Source organism: Andrena cerasifolii, chromosome 16, assembly GCF_050908995.1.
Source record: "Andrena cerasifolii isolate SP2316 chromosome 16, iyAndCera1_principal, whole genome shotgun sequence".
In the NCBI taxonomy this organism is placed as follows: domain Eukaryota; kingdom Metazoa; phylum Arthropoda; class Insecta; order Hymenoptera; family Andrenidae; genus Andrena; species Andrena cerasifolii.
In genome coordinates, this window is record NC_135133.1 from 7,960,888 (window position 1) to 7,978,109 (window position 17,222).

A 17,222-nucleotide genomic window follows, 5' to 3' on the forward strand; every position below is an offset into this window, starting at 1 on the left:
ATCTACGAGTGACTGAATGCAATCAGTTGATGCATCGCGTATCTTCGATGCATCTACGAGTGACTGAATGCAATCAGTCGATGCATTTTCGTGCCGCGTGCAAGTGTACCAAACTTAGATAAACATCCACCATGTAAATATCTTACAAACAATATTTATAAAAGAGAAATTGCTTTCTAGTAGCTCAGGCCACTATCGACATAACAATTATCTCGGATACAAAGAAAACATGTTGCTCCGTAGAGCGTCCCTTTATGTATAATTTCAGCATACATCAATACGAAGTAGAGTGGAATTCTGCGTAGAAATCAATAGCACAGAATCGATGAAATAAGCAATAAATTTATACACAGCCCTGCGTGCACGTGCCCTATAGCGTGAGAGTAATTTTAAATTAATGTTGCAGTGGTGGTGACCTCCCGTGGTAGATAGGATATTTGCGGTTGAACCCGGCACAGTTTTACGATTGCCGCTAATTACGGTGGAGAAAGAAGCCGCGCCAGGAATCGCTGTTGCTTAGCCGATATCTGTATCTCCTTATTCACTCATTCACCACAGCGAGAGCCGAAAGTGCAAAGTTACCCCGATGCTTCTGCGTGTTACTCTGTTGTGTGACGTATTGTCTTTTAATAGTCAGCCCCTGTGACCGGTTTTCCCGTCGTTAACGAGGCACCGTTGTACGTCGACGAGACGCGCCCTCGTCCGACCTTGAAACCTATAATCGTTCAGAGCGTTCGATGTTCGAAACGTCGTCTGGAAAAACTGCTAATCGTGCTCCACAGGTTCGACCCTTTTTCCTCCTCTCGGCGCCTCGTTAACGCGAAGCAACAGTGAAATGGCGAAAAAGACGTACGATCTATTGTTCAAGTTGCTGCTCATCGGCGATTCCGGGGTCGGCAAGACTTGTATATTGTTTAGATTTTCGGACGATGCCTTCTCGACGACGTTTATCTCCACCATAGGTAAGGGAAGCATTACGGAACGATAATCGTTCCCCGTACGACGGGCGCATTTTCGCGAACCGGATCGTTCGACACTGCAAATTCATTCGGCACAGTAGGTTATGCAGCCAAGATGAAATTGCAGTATCGTGCGATGAAAATATGCGGTACTCTATTCGAAGAACGATGAGTAGTTCGGTGTTGGAGTGCCGCTTCTCTTCTTTTTCTTTTTATACGTATCAAGCAGGTGTCGAATACACGATCGTGTAAAATTGTTTTTCATTTGTTGCCAAAGTTGAATGTTTTATATGTAAATAGATGTTAATAGATTGTGAAGTCTGTTACACAGATGAATACTGTGCTTTTTGTCGCTTAGGTATCGATTTTAAAATCAAGACAGTGGAATTAAGAGGAAAGAAAATCAAGTTACAGATATGGTAAGTTGTGCATTAGTAAATCTTTCTAAACAAACCTTAATCTATGTATTTACAGGGATACAGCTGGACAAGAGAGATTCCATACCATCACTACGTCGTACTACAGGGGCGCTATGGGTATCATGCTCGTTTACGACATTACTAACGAGAAAACATTCGAGAATATTGTTAAATGGTTGAGAAACATCGACGAAGTAAGTGTTTTCTCAAATCTCTTTATCGGATAGAGATAGGAATGCTCCGCAGCTGTTTATGTTACTTTGGACGTATCATTATTGTAGCACGCGAACGAAGACGTGGAGAAAATGATACTGGGAAATAAGAGCGACATGGAAGAGAAGCGTGTTGTTAGCACAGAAAGAGGAGAAGCGGTAAGGTATTCAGAGCTCCGAAATTTTTCTGCACGCCCGAATGTATAAACTAATCGGCCGCTGCTCCTTGCAGATAGCAAGAGAGCATGGAATCAGATTTATGGAGACATCCGCGAAAGCTGACATCAATATCGATCGTGCATTTAGTGAATTAGCCGAAGCGATCTTGGAAAAGACGCATGGGAAGGAACCTCAAGATGCTCCTGATAGAGTAACAGTTGATCGAAGGGTGGAAAGAAGTTCTAATCGGTGCTGCTAATTTTTATTATTTATTTCACTGGCGCATAATAAACTATATATCAGCTCGTGCCACTCAAAATAGATTTGTGGATAGATTTAGAGCATAATTTAAAGCATAATAGTATAATTAAACTCTTCACGACACTGCCTAATCAAATTCAATTCAGCATATTTGATGACAGTACTGATTAGAAAGAAGGTGCCTACGTTTAATTCAAAGTACATACGAAAAAGATTTATATTCCCGATTTAAGAGTGAAGTTTTTTAATTATACCTGGGTTTAAAGGGTGGGCTATAAGCGCTGTTTGTCACATATATGATTGTATTTATAAATGTGTCTATTGCATGTATACAAACATTAAAGCTCTATCACAGGTTTTATAAATAAGAAATCAGTAATCCGCGCTGCTGATGGAGCTTTGCTTTCCATAAGGAACTCCATGCGTCGTTGCACGAACAAAGCCGACTAGGAACAATTTATTTGTTATGAGGCTGCAATTTGTTACCATAAATGAGAAGAGTGAGAATGAATGTGGGCTTATAAAATCTATGTGAACATTGAATGCTTTTTCATACGGACATTGCACTATATATGCTTATTTACATCTTAAGTTAAAATCTGGAAGCTTAAGACCAAGGAGCTTTTATCCTATTTGTGTAAGACTAATTTACTACAAATATAAATATTCACGATTTCGAAAATCACTGCCTTTTATTCACCCCCACGAAATAAGTACAAAGTATAACGAGAACTTCGCAATAAAACTTGTATAACCATATATTTGTATTTATGACAGTAGACTTAGCATTTGTATATTTCGATAATGTATATATAATCGATTATCTTTCTTCTAATCTAACAGTGTATTAACAATGTGTATAAAATTATTCTATATCGTGTGAAATCATGGATGATTAATTAAAGTAGCCTCAAATCTTTACGATAATAAATAAAGATGTTCCTCCATACATCGAAATATTTATTTTATTATGCAAACTTGATCAGACCATATCAGTAATCCTATTTCTAAACACAACGAATAATTATATGTACGCAATATTAGGATAATTTAGAGTTATAACATTCAAACATTAAAAGACTATTGTCTAATACAGACATTAATATCATTAAGCCATATTTGATGTTACATATTACATTCACAATACGACCAATTATTTATTGGATGTAAAGAGCTTCTTTGTATAACGATAAAATACGGCAAACAAAGAAACCAATTCTTTTTACAAAACAAGTTGCACTTCTTTTCAACGATGAAAGTAGTAATACTTTATTCAAACAAGAAAATAGATATAAAGGGGGAAAAAAGAATGAAATGAAGAAGGATAAATAGACACGTGAATTATGCGTTTATATCTATCGTAATCCTATTTATATTCTTAACTATAATAATGATTAGCTCACTTTACTCAGTAAGCATAGGAATTATTTTGTTTCGCTTAAAAGACTAGAGGGCGAACATTTAAACAATAATTTCTCCGCACTTCCTGTGTCGACTATATACTTTGAAAAACGTGTAAAATCTATTATTTCCTAGAAATTGATGCTTTATTCGCTGCCAATATTTTTCGTTCGTATGTTTCATTACTCATCTATAATACACTGTCCGCAAAGTCAAGAGAATCAAAACAGAATACTATCTGAAGTTAAAGCATTTTAGCGATTGATAGAAAAAGGGAAAGGAATAGTTTTAGAGTACTTAATCTCGCGAGGCACCAATAATTGTCAAAATGTACAAAAAGATGTTGACAACATCCAGGTACAGATTTAACGCCGCAAAAATATATTCTTCCGGGGAGATTGAATATTTGTGTGAGCCGCCGATCATCATTTGCGTATCATAGATCAAGTAAAACGAGAAAAGCAGGGCCCCGAGTGATGCGTACACTAAGGTCATGATTTTGCCGTGCCAGATCATCGCAATTATTCCGAAAATCATAAGAACAACCAATGCGACAAATAGAAAACTGTGCATCCCAGTAAAATCGAATTTCGTTTGAAATGCAAACAACGTGAGTGCAAAGCAAAGGGCTGCAGTAATCCCAGCGGCCAACAGTACCTGTAAATATTTAATAGAAACGTGTTACAATAAAAAGTTCTACCTAACGTAAAATTTATGTAATGTAACAGATTCATATTTATTAATCCTTACCGCATCGGCATTGTATGTAGAAGCAGCAGTAGCTAAGAGAAAACCTTCAGCCAATGTGAACAAGAACAGGAATATAAAATTCATGGGAGCTTTTCGTCTTACGCTAGTACAGCAAGCCATGGCGATAATCAGAACTATAACAGCAACAAAACAAATCCAAAACATCTCTGGGTGTCTCATCACCCATAACTTGGTAGGACGATGATAAAGGAATAGCGCTATCATTGATACAGTAATCAGAAGCTGGCACATCAGTATGCTGTAAACTTTCCTGAAAGAGAGATTCAAAGTTACGGTTAGACAAATCTAGCAGAATACTATTAGCGATAATACTAACCTGATGAATCCATTTCTGATAGACTTCTGATTGAAGTCAAATCCTTTCACCTCGTCCTGCATAGAATCTTCTGCATAATTTGACCCGTACATGCCTGGTTGTGGCCCTGCTCCAAATATCGGACCAGGTGGCGGCGGTGGTGCTTGTCCGTAAGGCGGAGGACCCGGAGGAGGAACAAAACCAGGACCTACAAAAACGCCTAGATGGATGTACGTCTTAAGTGGGAATTGTTATTCTAATGAGAAGCATAGGATAATGTTACACCAACCTGGTGGATTTACTCCGTAAGGAGGTGGATATCCTGGATTATACCCTTCTTGAGGTGGATACCCTGGATTCTGTTGAGGGTAACCTGCACAGTCGAATTTTCAACACATAAAACATCGCGCTGGGATAAAATTGACACTCTAAATTCAGCATTGATGTCCACAAAATTTTGTGCTTTAAAAAACAGCCACTAAGTATCGGTGCATAGCCTTTCCGAACGTTGTTATCATTCTTTTCTTTAGTTTCTAATTTTATTTACAGGCGAATATCACTTGATAGTGATATAAATTACACTGACAATACTCCCATGTTACATTCAACTCCCTTCCACAAAAATCTATGCAAATACTATCGCTTCTCCATTAATTGTTAACAGTCATAAATAATGAGCGAAGCCTGAATACGCTTGTAGATGACACAGAGCGATGATTGCCAGTTGAAACAAGCATCGTGGGTGCTTGCAGTTTGCTAAATATTCGACTGCACATATCGAAGATTGTAAGTAATGTATATGACAGACAATACGTAAAACATAGAATAAAGATCTAAACCTTGTTGTCCTGGATAAAATCCTGCACCAGGTGCACCGTGCCCAGTTGCCATCTTTTGGTTTTTGTTTAAACTGAAAAAGAACCTATTATTACCACTGTTGCGAAAACAACATCGATGGAGCATTAGCGCATGAAAGTGTCAGGAACCTTAAGATTCTGATGATACATGAAATTACTGAAAACAATTACTTTCCGATGCATTAAAAATTATTTTCGTAAGCTTAGAACAGTTTACTTCCAAATGTAACATCCTAGGTAAGAACATACAGTATATCTGACCCGACAACAGAAACTAAAACATTAATAAAAAGAAGTGTCACGAATTATATTAACTAATTTCATGTAACTTCTGGAAAGAAAACCAGAACATGTTCATTCCTAATGAAAGGCGTGACAAGTTGCTAATCTAACAGCAACGAAACATAAGCTGTTATATATTTGATCCTATGTAAGAAATACTTAAACAAAAGTGTTGAGGGGTTTGTCAGGTGATATTATCTTATCTCAAAATGAATGAATCACCATGTGCTACATAAGATATTACGGAGTATACCTGAAATTATTAGTTTGAATCATTAGACCGTGTGAAGTGCTCATACTTATATGCCATTTCATAAGCAATGCAATGCATAGCAAGCATTATAGATTGAAATACAAATAATACATTCGAGTCTTATAAATATGAGCACATTCAACGTTCATTTGTTTCTGACGTTAACTTCTGCTGAAAAAGGTACTAGAAACACCAGTTAATAATTACAAGAAAATCTAATCTATATACAATCTCAATTTCGTACTGGCGCCGCTTCTAATTCGCCGTTGCGGTTTAAAAAAAATTTCTCGTCAAAGGCAATATGAACCGTTTTTCGCGACTCGCGTTACAAGCGGAGGAAAGAGGGCAACGTGAAGGACGACGTTAAGTTAAGCAGTATCGCTGGAACTTCGTAGTAACAGAAATTGAGAGGTACATATGTAACGTGTGACATGGTTCCAGTTAGTACGGCAAGCAAGTCGTAACGTTGTGAAACGGTAACGGGACAACGCGACTTACGCGACAACTGTTTTCCCGCATTGGAATCGGATGGGGCGTTATTCATTAGCTCGTGTAACTTTCAGTAAACATTATCGCATTGGTGCAGTGAAATTTCGTCACTATCCTAAAGTGGTAGACCGAAAAAAAACACGTTACCACTTTTACGCGTCAATTGAATGCGTCATGCGCAGTTTCTGGAAATGGTTACAATCGATAACCAGGGGCGGTTTGCACGTAGGCTAAGCAGTCTGCAAATTTTGTGGGATGTATGCTTACTTGCTTAATATGCGAATAAAAGGACCACTTTCTTATTTTCGCTGCTTCGACCGGGTGATCTTTAAATACAGAGGCTTGAGGCAATTTGCAAAATAATTCACTTTCTTTTTCACGTAGCAAATTAGCAATAACTCGTGCGTGAGTCATCACATCGAATTAATTGTATAATTGCGTCAACTCTTTTAAATTACAATATCTAACAGGGCGCCAGGTCTGCAAATCCGCCCCTGTCGATAACCACATTCGTGCGCCGAGTTACAAGGTAGATCTATTTACCTATTTCGGAGTGCGGTTTAAGATCCTTAAACGGCGAGACACGGACGGAGGCTGCTTAAGAATTGGTAATCGGCCGGCCGAGTTTGCACTAACGTCGTTTACGCTCGCAAATGCAATAGTTCCGTATGTACGTGCCGTTCGTAACACTGCACAACGCAAGGATGTCACGATCCCCACTTATCAACCTTCGACTGAAATCTCGTGCGAGTAACTGATATGAAGTGAGTTGTATATAAGAGAACACAGTTGCTTCAATACGATCCGCGCGTGCGCGATATGCTACACGGAATGTTGTTCACTCCGTTCATTGTGTTAAACACAATATACAGGGTATATAAAATGTAACGGTCACTGCTTTCACGGGCGAATCCACACTTCTGAATCAGCAGACATTCGTAACAAAAGCTTCGGCCGTCTGTCCACGAAGCGTCGCGTCATAGACGCGTACGCGTAGAGACCAATCGTACGCCAGACATTTTGACAAATGCACATCAATGCGTCGTACGATTGATCTCTACGCGTACGCGTCTATGACGCGACGTTTCGTGGACAGACGGCCTTAGATTCACTCTTGAAAGCAGTGGCCACTGCTTTTTATACACCCTATACGGAGCGAAATCTCTGACATATCTGATGCAGATAAGGATAAAATAGATGACACATCCGCTACGTATAAGATTCGGAATATTAATGACACATTCGTTGAGATATCTTTATAATAATCCTCGTTGTTTACCTTATAGATATAGGAAAGCACTATACTGCGTGTAATACTGTACTTTATACTACATTTCTCATTAAACGTGTCAATCAACATCCGTGTCGAATATTTTTTCTATAAAATTAGATTCGATCCCAGATATATACGTGACTGCAGCTGCATGGAATGTTATCGGTATATTCTTAAGCCTACTCTCGCCCAATTGTAAAAATAATATTTCTTAGTAAATGAAGCAGTTACCTTGAATTGTCTGTAATGTGCACTCTTTCCTCCCGGTACTCTTGAAACATGTCCAGCACTTTTATGAATTCTGTGTAATATTAAGGGACGAGCTTCGACGCGTTCTCCGTCTGTGCTGGAATGCCACGCGATCGATTTTCGAATTTTCTTTAGAATCTTTTCAATATCCAGAAGATTTCGGTGGACGACTGCGCGTTGTGACTACTGTTATGATAGTACCGGAAATTCGTTTGTACATATGTAGTAGTGAAAGAAATAATTTTTTCTGGATGTGTTAGTATTATGGTCCAGGAGTAACTGGTGTAACTGTATTACTTCAAGTAGTAGTGCGCTAACCACAATTTGCTCTTTTAATACTTCCCTCTGTTAGATAAGGCAATAATATTACGATAAACCTGAGATATGTACTTTCACAGTGCTTGTCGGTGTACCTACCCAGTTTTATTGAGATATAATGTGGTGTACTTCTTTACAGTATCGTATACATTTCGTTTCGCGGAAAAATATTTTCCGCTGTCCGTAAAATCTTATCGACATGACAAAGCGTAACCCGAACCTCTCCGTTAGAAAACGAGAATAATCATACAGTTGCGTTTTATTATGGAACGTCAAACACTTGCTAGTTTGCTATTATGTAATTATACGTAATCATTTCTCATGGACAAATGTCCTGTTGATATTGACACAGTAGAGTTAATCAATGAAACTATTGGAGAAGTCGTTAGAGGGACTAGCCCAATCGATTTTTCTCTGTCATACGTCTGTTCTACTTTATTTCAAATAAACAGTAGGCTCTAATTGTAAATACAACAGTTAAATAAATGAGTACAAGCAATTTTGAAAAATTTCATAATTCATTCCCTGATTGTAGTAATATCTGATTACATAGATTAATCCGAGGCGAGGTATTAAACTGAATGCAATGTAAATTTTGGATAATTGTAATGACCCCGCTAACGTTATCTATTAAGAATGAAATGAGATTGCAACACTATCAGCGGTAAAAATTAAAACTAAATACCACGATCGGTCATAAAGGACACACTCGTTACCTCATATGTGAAAGATCACAGACCAGGTATAGGACCACAGACGAGGTACATATAGGAGTATCCTTAACCTCGTCTGTGATTGGACAGACTTATCACGCAATGTAATTTTGTGGCATTTACCATTTTCGTGTCACACTCAACATTATCGATTCAAGCATAATTACCTTTATTCCTTCGCGAGTCAAACGACTGCGATCTTTTTCTGTGACGCAGATTCTAAAGAATGTGACGACGTATATGTCTTCACTCTGTAGTAAAACGTTCAATGCAAGAATGCATTAATTTTCGTTTGTGACAGCAGCAAACAATTCATTTACGAAGTAGCACGATCATTTGCCTCTACACGTTAAATTTTACGAAAGAGTCGACTACTGGGGGCGCTTCAGTGCGCGCCAAAAAAAATGGCGCGCTTTTTATTACTATTTGAAATTCTTTATTCGACAGCATAGCTGCAACTGCTGCATGAAGCTTACCAATAGCAAATAATTCTCGTTGAAATTAATTGGAAATATTTACTTACCTTTTACTGAGCCATGTAATATGAATTTTAATCTGAATAGGAATTTAATGTATAGTCTCTTGTAAAACTTTTCGATTTGAATAATAAAGTTAAATATTTAATATGAGCCGGCAACTAACCTCGATAAATTCATATTTATACTTAAGCTTTACAGTCGAATTCTTGGAAACTTTTTCATCCACTATATAAATTGATACTTAGTAAATGGACATTGTTAAGATTAGAAACAGACAGAAAACATTACTCAAATTGAAATTATTAACTGAATATCGTGACGCGACTGATGAACAATATATATATAGGGTAAAGTTAAAATCCTAGAACTAAGCCAAAGCCAAAACAAGAAATTAAAATATGACTGCTCAAAACTGATACCACCATAAAAAATAAAACAGCCCTACTTATGGTGTCCACGTGCGTGACAGTTGTGGTTATGTTTTCTAGTGTGTAGTATAGTTTGTATAATAAAATTAACAACATTGTTGTAAATGATCTTAAGAATTCCAATAAATCATGTCGACTTGTAAAGTACACAACATTAGGTTTTATAACCTTGAGCCCCGATCTGTTACTTGTTTATCTTACGAACCGAAAACGAGAAAACTAGCACTCGCGAGGTTAGCTTCATTGATACACACTTGCCATTAAAATCTGAAATACGTTGTATTAACGCAGTCTACTATTATTTCACAGAAATGATAATTCGATTGAAGTGTGGAACGTTGGTAATGCACCCTTCGTGGAGTGTACACTAGCCGGCCACCCAGAGAACTCCGTGGAAAGCATTCTATGGATCGGTCCAAGGCTGTTCTCAACCGGCCTCCATGGTATGATAGTGGAGTACGACTTGACAACATTGTCTATTCGAAACGAGGTTGCTGTTACCGGAGGGGCAGCTTGGTGTATGGACGTGAACCACAAAAAAGCTTGCCTAGCGATAGGTACGGAAGACGGGTACATCAACACCTTTAACGTAACGTCCGATGCGTTGATGTACGAAAGGATCTTCGACAAACAGAAGGGAAGGATCCTTTGTATTAAGTGGGACAACACTGGGGAAATGATTTACACAGGCTCCACTGACACGATAAGGGTCTGGAGCGCTATATCGGGTCACGCGATTCATAAGATGACAACTTCTAGAAAAGAGGCGAAGAAGGAAACCATTATATGGTGCCTGGCAGTCACAGACGATAACATTATAGTTTCGGGAGATTCTCGCGGTTGTTTGTCATTCTGGGACCCTCACATAGGTACTCTAATCGAATCGCACGAAAGTCATACCGCTGACATATTAGCTGTTACGTTATCTCACGATATGAACATCGTATATTGCGCTGGCGTTGACCCTGTAGTCAGGAGTTTCTGCAAAATAACCATGAAGTCTACTGGCAGAGCGCAATGGGTAAAAGGAATTGAGAGGAGGTTACACGCCCACGACGTGAGAGCCTTGGTAGATGCGGACGGAAAATTATATTCGGCAGGTGTAGACGGATATCTAGCACAGTCGAGTTATCCTCCTAAGATCCTCGTTAAATACCCACCGTTGCTTCAACTGCCGTGCGCTATTGTTTGTAGAAAGTCTAGGTGCATTCTGTTAAGATACACGAATTTCCTTGAGTTGTGGAGGCTCGGCTCCCCAGCCAAGGCAGCTCCAGAGTCGATACGCCCTGGCATGTTCCACCAACTAGAAGAGGAGCCTATAAAACTGTTGCAACTGAAAACGAAAAGGGACGAGAACATTATTTCCTGCGCTATTAACAAGGACGCTAAAACGATTGTATATTCGACCAACAGCCACATTAGAGTTTTTAATTTTGACGTCGTCGAGGGAGATGCACAGTTATCGCGAAACGACACTGATATCACCGCGACCAGAATACAGAGAATGTTGTTCAGTCCGAACGGGAAGTTGTTCGCGACGATAAACAACGACGGGAAGAAGAACACCGTGACTTTGTATAAAGTAGAGAAGAAGCACTTGAGGCACCTCGGCTCTTTCCACACGAACAAGGAATCGATAGTGAACGTGGGACTCGTGTGCTTTTCCCCCGATAGTAAATATATTGTGTGCGCCGATCGTCAAGGCAGCATCGCTGTATATAATGTTAGCGAAACCGTGAGTACTGACACGCCCGTGGCATGGTTATTACCCAAATACAGCTGTCCACCGACGGCTATGGCAGTGCAGAAAGACACTCTGAATTTAGTAGTCGTATACTCCGATCACAAGGTAAGTAAAAGAAGCTCGTCCATTCAGTCTGTACATCAGGTAGTAAAGGCCTCCTTTAATCATTAGATATTAAAGCCTCGCTTACACCAAAGAGCATACCGTCACAGGGCGACGAGTTAATAATAATTACGTCAACCATAAAGAACACATAATCCATCTATAGCCCTGCACTTTCCGCCTCCCTATACAGCGTGCAGTAAATTGCCGTTATAACTTTCTTTCACTGCGATGCGACGAGCAAAATTAAAAACTATAAAGCTTTTCGCATTTAGTGGTAGCCACCCTCCACGCTTAATCGCCGGGTGTAATTTCAGATCGTCGAGTATAACATTCTGCAAAGGCAGTACACGAAGTTCTCGAATAACTTGCAAAGTAGACTTCCCAAGCAATGGCTGGCGCGGCCCTTCCCAATAACGAACATAATATTCGACCCGCGCAACGAGGACATCATTATAATGCACGACGACTCGACAGTGTACGTAATTAACAAATCGAACGAGCTTCCCGAGAAAGAAGCCAAGATCCCGAGGCGCGAGAACGGCGACTTCACCGAGGACAGTAATTCCGTTCTGAGCTCCCAGTCCCAGCAAGCTTTCCAGGTTCTCAAGAAATACAAGGTAATTTCGATATTTAGAAAATTAGAATAAAGCAGACGGATTTCATCGATGCTCCTTACAGCACCTCGTTTATCTGGACTGGTTGAACGACGAGGAAATGGTAGCGGTGGAAGTGAACCCGATCTCTTTGACGGAGAAGCTGCCGCCGACCCTAAAGCAGAAATGGTTCGGAATGTAAATACCCAGCGAACGGAGCGGGCGCGCTCCTATTTTACCGATGGGATTGAATGTTATGTACAAAGCTATCGACACGCGTTCCCCATCGCGACACGTCCTACTTGAAAATATTGTATAATCACGAAAACACTCGACCCCCCATTGCGCTGTTTGTATTTGTACGAGACCACAATTTATTTTTAAAGTAAAAAAAAAATGACAAAATATTAAAACTATACAAAATGTACGTTGATTAGTATTGTCCTAATACCACGCGCCCTCCTTAACCGAGGTAGATGAATCTCTGTTGCGTGACGCGAAATTCACCAGCTCCGACGGGTGGCTCGAGTGTCCGTTTCGGCGAAATATACCAACGACCCGTGAACTCGAGATTGTGCTCGGGCCGGGATGATCGGAGGCCCACCATCCCGGATGTCGTTCTGGGAACGGACGGCGACTGTTTCAGAGGAATCGGTGAACGCTTAATCGCATCTTCCGCCGGTCTGCGTTCGAAAGTGTCCGCCGGAAGTCCCTCCTTTCTGCATTCTTCGGCCAGCACCTACGGTCAGTGACACCGTGGGGCACATTAAAATTCGTGATGGTGCACACCGGCGATACTGCGCCGCGCCTTCCCCTCGAATATCTGCCGCGGTACCTTTTTAAACAATTCACCCGTCAGGTGTTCGTACTTTCTGGGCCACCGGCGTCGGCACACTTTGTCTCGCAGAATCACTTCTTTACTGAAACACGTGGACGGCGATCGATTAAAGTCCCAGTCGTTTCTCGCGAAAGCAAGTAGAAGCGGAGACTACCAGATACTATCAAAGGTCACCGGATTCATCGGGTGTTCGCCACGTTTCACGCTGGACTTTTCGGACTTTCTCGCCTCCTGCGTTTCATCCACCATTTCGCCTTAATTTTTTACACTAAAGGAACCGCAGGAGCGAAAACAGCTCCAAGACTCGACTAAGAAGCCCTCCGCGGTTTGTTCGATATCTTCATGCGTTGCCATAGCCAATCCCACCCCTTTGTCAGTGGGACCCGAGGTCTGGCGAAAGTGAGTCGACGCTGAGCGATTTTAATAAGTCTTTCATCATCCTAACGTTTCTGAGCTTTTATTTTAGAACCAGCCCGCCAAAGTCCACCGTGCCCGCAACCGTTTCGCCGTTTCCACCCCAAGGAGGAGGGTCCCGTCTAGTTCCACCGTTGCACAAGGTTTTATTCAGCTTCGATCCTCTGTTTGATTATTTGTATTATCTTCTGCTATGCCCTGCCGCACTGTAGCAGAGGCATGCTCTAACAAAGAAAAAATTGTATTAATGTAAATAATACAAAAATCTTTATCGTTCGTAATTTTGGTAAGTGCTGTTTTTCGGATAATTTAGTTTCTCATATATTAGAACGTAAAAGTGCCGAATTTTATATATTAAAAATTAGTTTTCAGGTATTGACCACGAAAACGGATGTAGTTCCTCAATTGACATTGGTAAAATTCCAAATTTTCATTTCTGCAGTTTTGGCCATAAAATCGCAAAATTTCCCCACTGTGCGTTGGCCGCCGTGAATAATGTATCCCATCGGATCGCCTTATCGTGTCGGGAAGAAGAGCCGTCCGTTGTCCACTTTCGAAGCCGCGGATACTGGAAGAATAAAGTTTCCCCGCGGCACGGCCCCTTTGTGACGGCGAGGAGCCGGCAGGTGCGTACCGCGTGGAACTTTCGAGTTTCGAGAACGCAATTTTCCCAAGGGAATCAGTCCTGGATAATGCGAGAGTGGTCGCGGGGAGGGGGAAAAAAGGAGAGACGGCATGAAGGGAGAGAGTGAGACGGAGGGAAAACTGCGGGGGTGGCGGTGGCGACGGAGTTTGAGGGTTGAACGAGCTGACGCTTTAAGCGATGTAAGTTACAGAAACTACGCTTCCGACCGGTCTCGGGCGTAGATTAGTCGTAATCTCGGCGCATTGCACTCTGCAGCCGTTTCCATCCCCTTTTCGCCCTTCTCTCTCTCTCTCCCGTTCCCCTGGCTCTCGACCTCACAACTACAAAGGTTTCCGAACCGTTACCTTCTCGTCGAACCAAGACGAGCGCGCCTCGGAGCGCACCTAAATCCACGTGCATGTACACCACGGATCGGTCCGCCCCGCGACAACCGCCTGTATCGCCGGTTTGATTATTTCCTGGAGGCTTAAAGCCGAGACGTCTACGCCTCCGTGGCCGCCAGTTACAACTGCGGCAAAGATTAAACGCTTCTTGGTTTACGGCCGCGCCGGGGGGCCCCCGGGCTCGGTTTACGCGGCTCAAGGAGATTTTCCCGCGGTAACTCGCTTCCTGCCTTTTACGCGGCCCTTACTGGAAATCGATAGCGCCGCGATCGCGCCCGGGAGATCCTGCTTCGGTAATTCGTCGATGTACGGCCGGATCGATGGAAAGGAAAAATGGGGTGCACGCCGCGCCGCGAATCGCCCGGCAGAGAAGGGGCGCGAGGGGAAGATTAAGCCTGGGTAACGAGATAAACGTCATCGTTGGTCTCCATTACGAAGCGACCAGTTGCTTTTACGTGGCTGTCGAGGGTGATGGGTAAGCATTAAGTGTGCCTCTTCCATCCACCGTGCTCAGGTTCCTGAACAGTATCGCACCACTGTTTTTAAGACACCGCGAGTCCGAAGGAAATCTGCCGAAGTTAGGCGAATCGCGTACACCTTGGAATCCATCATCGCGGAGAGGCGAACGTATGCGCAAAGGCAACGGAGAGAGATTCAATTGGCTGGATCCTCCTGGTACTAACGGCCGAAATTAATCACCGAAAGATGGTCGATATACGCGGCGAATTTGAGGGATAACGTGCACGTGGGGTGGATGGTTCGTGCCGCACTTTCGGACACGCGAGGGTTCGTTATCGTGATACCGATATTCGCACTCTCTTCACGCCGCGCGAGCCCCCCCCGGTGTACCGCGTGTATACCAATTGACGCCTGCTTCCCTTTTCACGTGGCCGCTCGATCCCCCTCGATCGCTCGTACGCCGGTGATATCTGAAGTGGCGTGTCGCGCACGCGAGCCTCATCATCAACATCGACGAGCGTGTTCAGAAATTCCCGTGGTGATTCGCGTGCCGCCACCCCACTTCCGTGTGCATCCTCGCTGCGAGGCCTCTGCTCGATGTCGATCGATCATCCCGCGGAACACCGTTCCAGGCCGGGCGAGGAGAGACAAGCAAACCCGTCTATCGCGTCGCCCTGCTCCACTAGCGGCGCGGGGACCGATCATCGGGATCGTGTGAAACGGGGCGAAGGCCACGATCAACGTCGACCTCTCTGCATCTGCTGTTCCCGAACCTCGCGGGGACTTAAGCTTTGGGCTCCAGCAGACGTAGCTGGTCCTTGCATCCGACGCTTTGGTCTTTCGTTTCCACCGTCCTCGATAGCTCACCGACTCCGTAACGTGCTGGAGCTTCTGAAGGGTGTCGGAGGAATTAGCTTTTAACAGCTCCAGAGGGGGAGGGGTGGGTTAAGAAGAAGAAAGGGTTCCGTGTACTCTGGAAGTTAGGGCACATCTCTAGAAATTAGAATCAACGATTTCCATAGCGTAATTCCGGGTGAGATGGCCTTGCGGGTGAGATGGCTCGATCACAGTTATGTTCTAGAACATTGCGATTTTCAGTTGTTTTTAGTGGTATATTGCGCGTCGCTCGCACGCCGCATTAATCGTGCTTTCTGTTTGCTTTCAACTGTGAAATCAGGTGAGTTAGTGGAAAAGTTCTGTGCAAGAAAGATAAATAATTTTTCGTCTTATTAACCTCATAACATGTATTTCTCATATGGGTCTTTCGCATAGACTGCAATTTTATTTTATTTTTTTTAAATGTATGATTATTTTTTCAGTTCAATTTTATATTATTTATCTAAACGTATTTCCTCTTGCAAATATATTTTTGTCCTTCATAAAACTACTAAATTCACGGTGTACTGATTGTTTTAAAAAAAGTGGGCCATCTCTCCCCGACTTACCCTACTCGAAAGCCCTCGGACTACACTTCGGGAAGCACGCGAGCTTTAAGTCCCGCGAGTGTACCGTCGCTATCGTTATTTGAATAGACTACAATATCACAGAGCTCCAAGACACCGCGATTGGGTGGTCCTTACAGAAGTGTAGACGGAGCACCACCCTCTCGGCTTAAGAGGCCGGCGATACACCGAAGATCTACGGGACAAGCGTATCTGGGTACATGCACGGGAACAGAGGTCAATGGGGAGGCGCGGAAAGAGCCAGGTGAAAGGAGAGGAGAAAGGAAAGACAGGACAAAGGGGGGAGGAGGAGGAGGGGAGGGGGGAAGGGAGGGGGCGGAGCTGTGGAGAGAAATTTGCGGGATCGTAGATGTAGAGACACGGTGGGGCACGCTGTAAATTACAAGCGGAGCGCCAAACCGCTATGGTCTTCTCTCGGTGGCGCAGGGGTGTCTAGACGTATAGATAATGCCGAGTTTGTGCGGGGCAGACGCAAGCTAGACGGTCCCTGGTTCATCCAGCCACCCGAACCAGCCAGCCAACCAGCCAGCCAGCCAGCCAACCGGGCTAGGCTAGACACATCGACCATGCTCCGTTTCTCTCGCTAACCCTCTCTCTTCCTCTATCCATCTCTCTCTCTCTCCTTCTCTCCCTCTCTTCACCTCCCCGAACTCTTCCCACCTATATTCCGTCGCTCCTCGTCGCACCATCCGCCAGCATACCTATATGCCCAACCGGATTTCCCATCGTTTTCGTCGCAGCAGCTCATGGATCTGGGGT

General features: G+C 42.8%; 4 protein-coding genes across 11 annotated transcripts; 2 read left to right on the plus strand and 2 right to left on the minus strand.

The window, feature by feature from the left end:
• The first annotated feature begins 374 nt into the window (after positions 1–374).
• Positions 375–2,692, plus strand: Rab10 (RAS oncogene family member Rab10). The gene is made up of 5 exons (XM_076828819.1): positions 375–962; positions 1,318–1,378; positions 1,434–1,572; positions 1,660–1,749; positions 1,823–2,692. The coding sequence occupies exons 1-5, from the start codon at positions 836–838 to the stop codon at positions 2,006–2,008; spliced, it is 603 nt and encodes a 200-aa protein (XP_076684934.1). The 5' UTR covers positions 375–835; the 3' UTR covers positions 2,009–2,692.
• Positions 2,693–2,957: 265 nt separating this feature from the next.
• Positions 2,958–8,083, minus strand: Lfg (Glutamate NMDA receptor-associated protein 1 lifeguard). Of its 7 annotated transcripts, none has more exons than XM_076828796.1 (6): positions 7,863–8,083; positions 5,317–5,387; positions 4,767–4,850; positions 4,499–4,697; positions 4,162–4,432; positions 2,958–4,068 (listed from the first exon to the last, which is right to left on the minus strand). In XM_076828796.1, exons 1-6 carry the CDS (start codon positions 7,910–7,912, stop codon positions 3,709–3,711), a joined length of 1,035 nt encoding a protein of 344 aa, XP_076684911.1. In that variant the 5' UTR covers positions 7,913–8,083; the 3' UTR covers positions 2,958–3,708. The 7 variants fall into 7 exon arrangements, with proteins under 7 accessions (XP_076684911.1, XP_076684913.1, XP_076684912.1 ...); XM_076828798.1 differs by having other exon boundaries at positions 7,873–8,005; XM_076828797.1 differs by lacking the exon at positions 7,863–8,083 and adding an exon at positions 6,902–7,095.
• L(3)72dn (UTP4 small subunit processome component l(3)72Dn) lies at positions 7,002–12,687 on the plus strand. 2 transcript variants are annotated; one of them, XM_076828789.1, is made up of 4 exons: positions 7,002–7,122; positions 10,128–11,667; positions 11,982–12,284; positions 12,346–12,687. In XM_076828789.1, the coding sequence occupies exons 1-4, from the start codon at positions 7,118–7,120 to the stop codon at positions 12,460–12,462; spliced, it is 1,965 nt and encodes a 654-aa protein (XP_076684904.1). In that variant the 5' UTR covers positions 7,002–7,117; the 3' UTR covers positions 12,463–12,687. The 2 variants fall into 2 exon arrangements, with proteins under 2 accessions (XP_076684904.1, XP_076684903.1); XM_076828788.1 differs by lacking the exon at positions 7,002–7,122 and adding an exon at positions 9,734–10,051.
• On the minus strand, positions 12,611–13,620 carry LOC143377515 (ciliary microtubule inner protein 1). The gene is made up of 3 exons (XM_076828821.1): positions 13,253–13,620; positions 13,096–13,180; positions 12,611–12,999 (listed from the first exon to the last, which is right to left on the minus strand). The coding sequence occupies exons 1-3, from the start codon at positions 13,345–13,347 to the stop codon at positions 12,724–12,726; spliced, it is 456 nt and encodes a 151-aa protein (XP_076684936.1). The 5' UTR covers positions 13,348–13,620; the 3' UTR covers positions 12,611–12,723.
• Between the last annotated feature and the right edge of the window lie 3,602 nt (positions 13,621–17,222).

Bases quoted from the DNA above. Each gene is read 5' to 3' on its own strand.
- Rab10 (XM_076828819.1), top strand. From the start codon at position 836: ATGGCGAAAAAGACGTACGATCTATTGTTCAAGTTGCTGCTCATCGGC. The intron at 1,573-1,659 runs GTAAGTGTTTTC...TCATTATTGTAG, and splicing joins GGTTGAGAAACATCGACGAA to CACGCGAACGAAGACGTGGA. The intron at 1,750-1,822 runs GTAAGGTATTCA...TGCTCCTTGCAG, and splicing joins GCACAGAAAGAGGAGAAGCG to ATAGCAAGAGAGCATGGAAT.
- Lfg (XM_076828794.1), bottom strand. From the start codon at position 5,931: ATGAAATGGCATATAAGTATGAGCACTTCACACGGTCTAATGATTCAA. The intron at 5,388-5,869 runs GTATACTCCGTA...GTTCTTTTTCAG, and splicing joins ATTCAAACTAATAATTTCAG to TTTAAACAAAAACCAAAAGA. The intron at 4,069-4,161 runs GTAAGGATTAAT...AAATATTTACAG, and splicing joins CTACATACAATGCCGATGCG to GTACTGTTGGCCGCTGGGAT.
- LOC143377515 (XM_076828821.1), bottom strand. From the start codon at position 13,347: ATGGTGGATGAAACGCAGGAGGCGAGAAAGTCCGAAAAGTCCAGCGTG. The intron at 13,181-13,252 runs GTAGTCTCCGCT...CACGTGTTTCAG, and splicing joins GTGACCTTTGATAGTATCTG to TAAAGAAGTGATTCTGCGAG. The intron at 13,000-13,095 runs GTACCGCGGCAG...CACTGACCGTAG, and splicing joins CGGGTGAATTGTTTAAAAAG to GTGCTGGCCGAAGAATGCAG.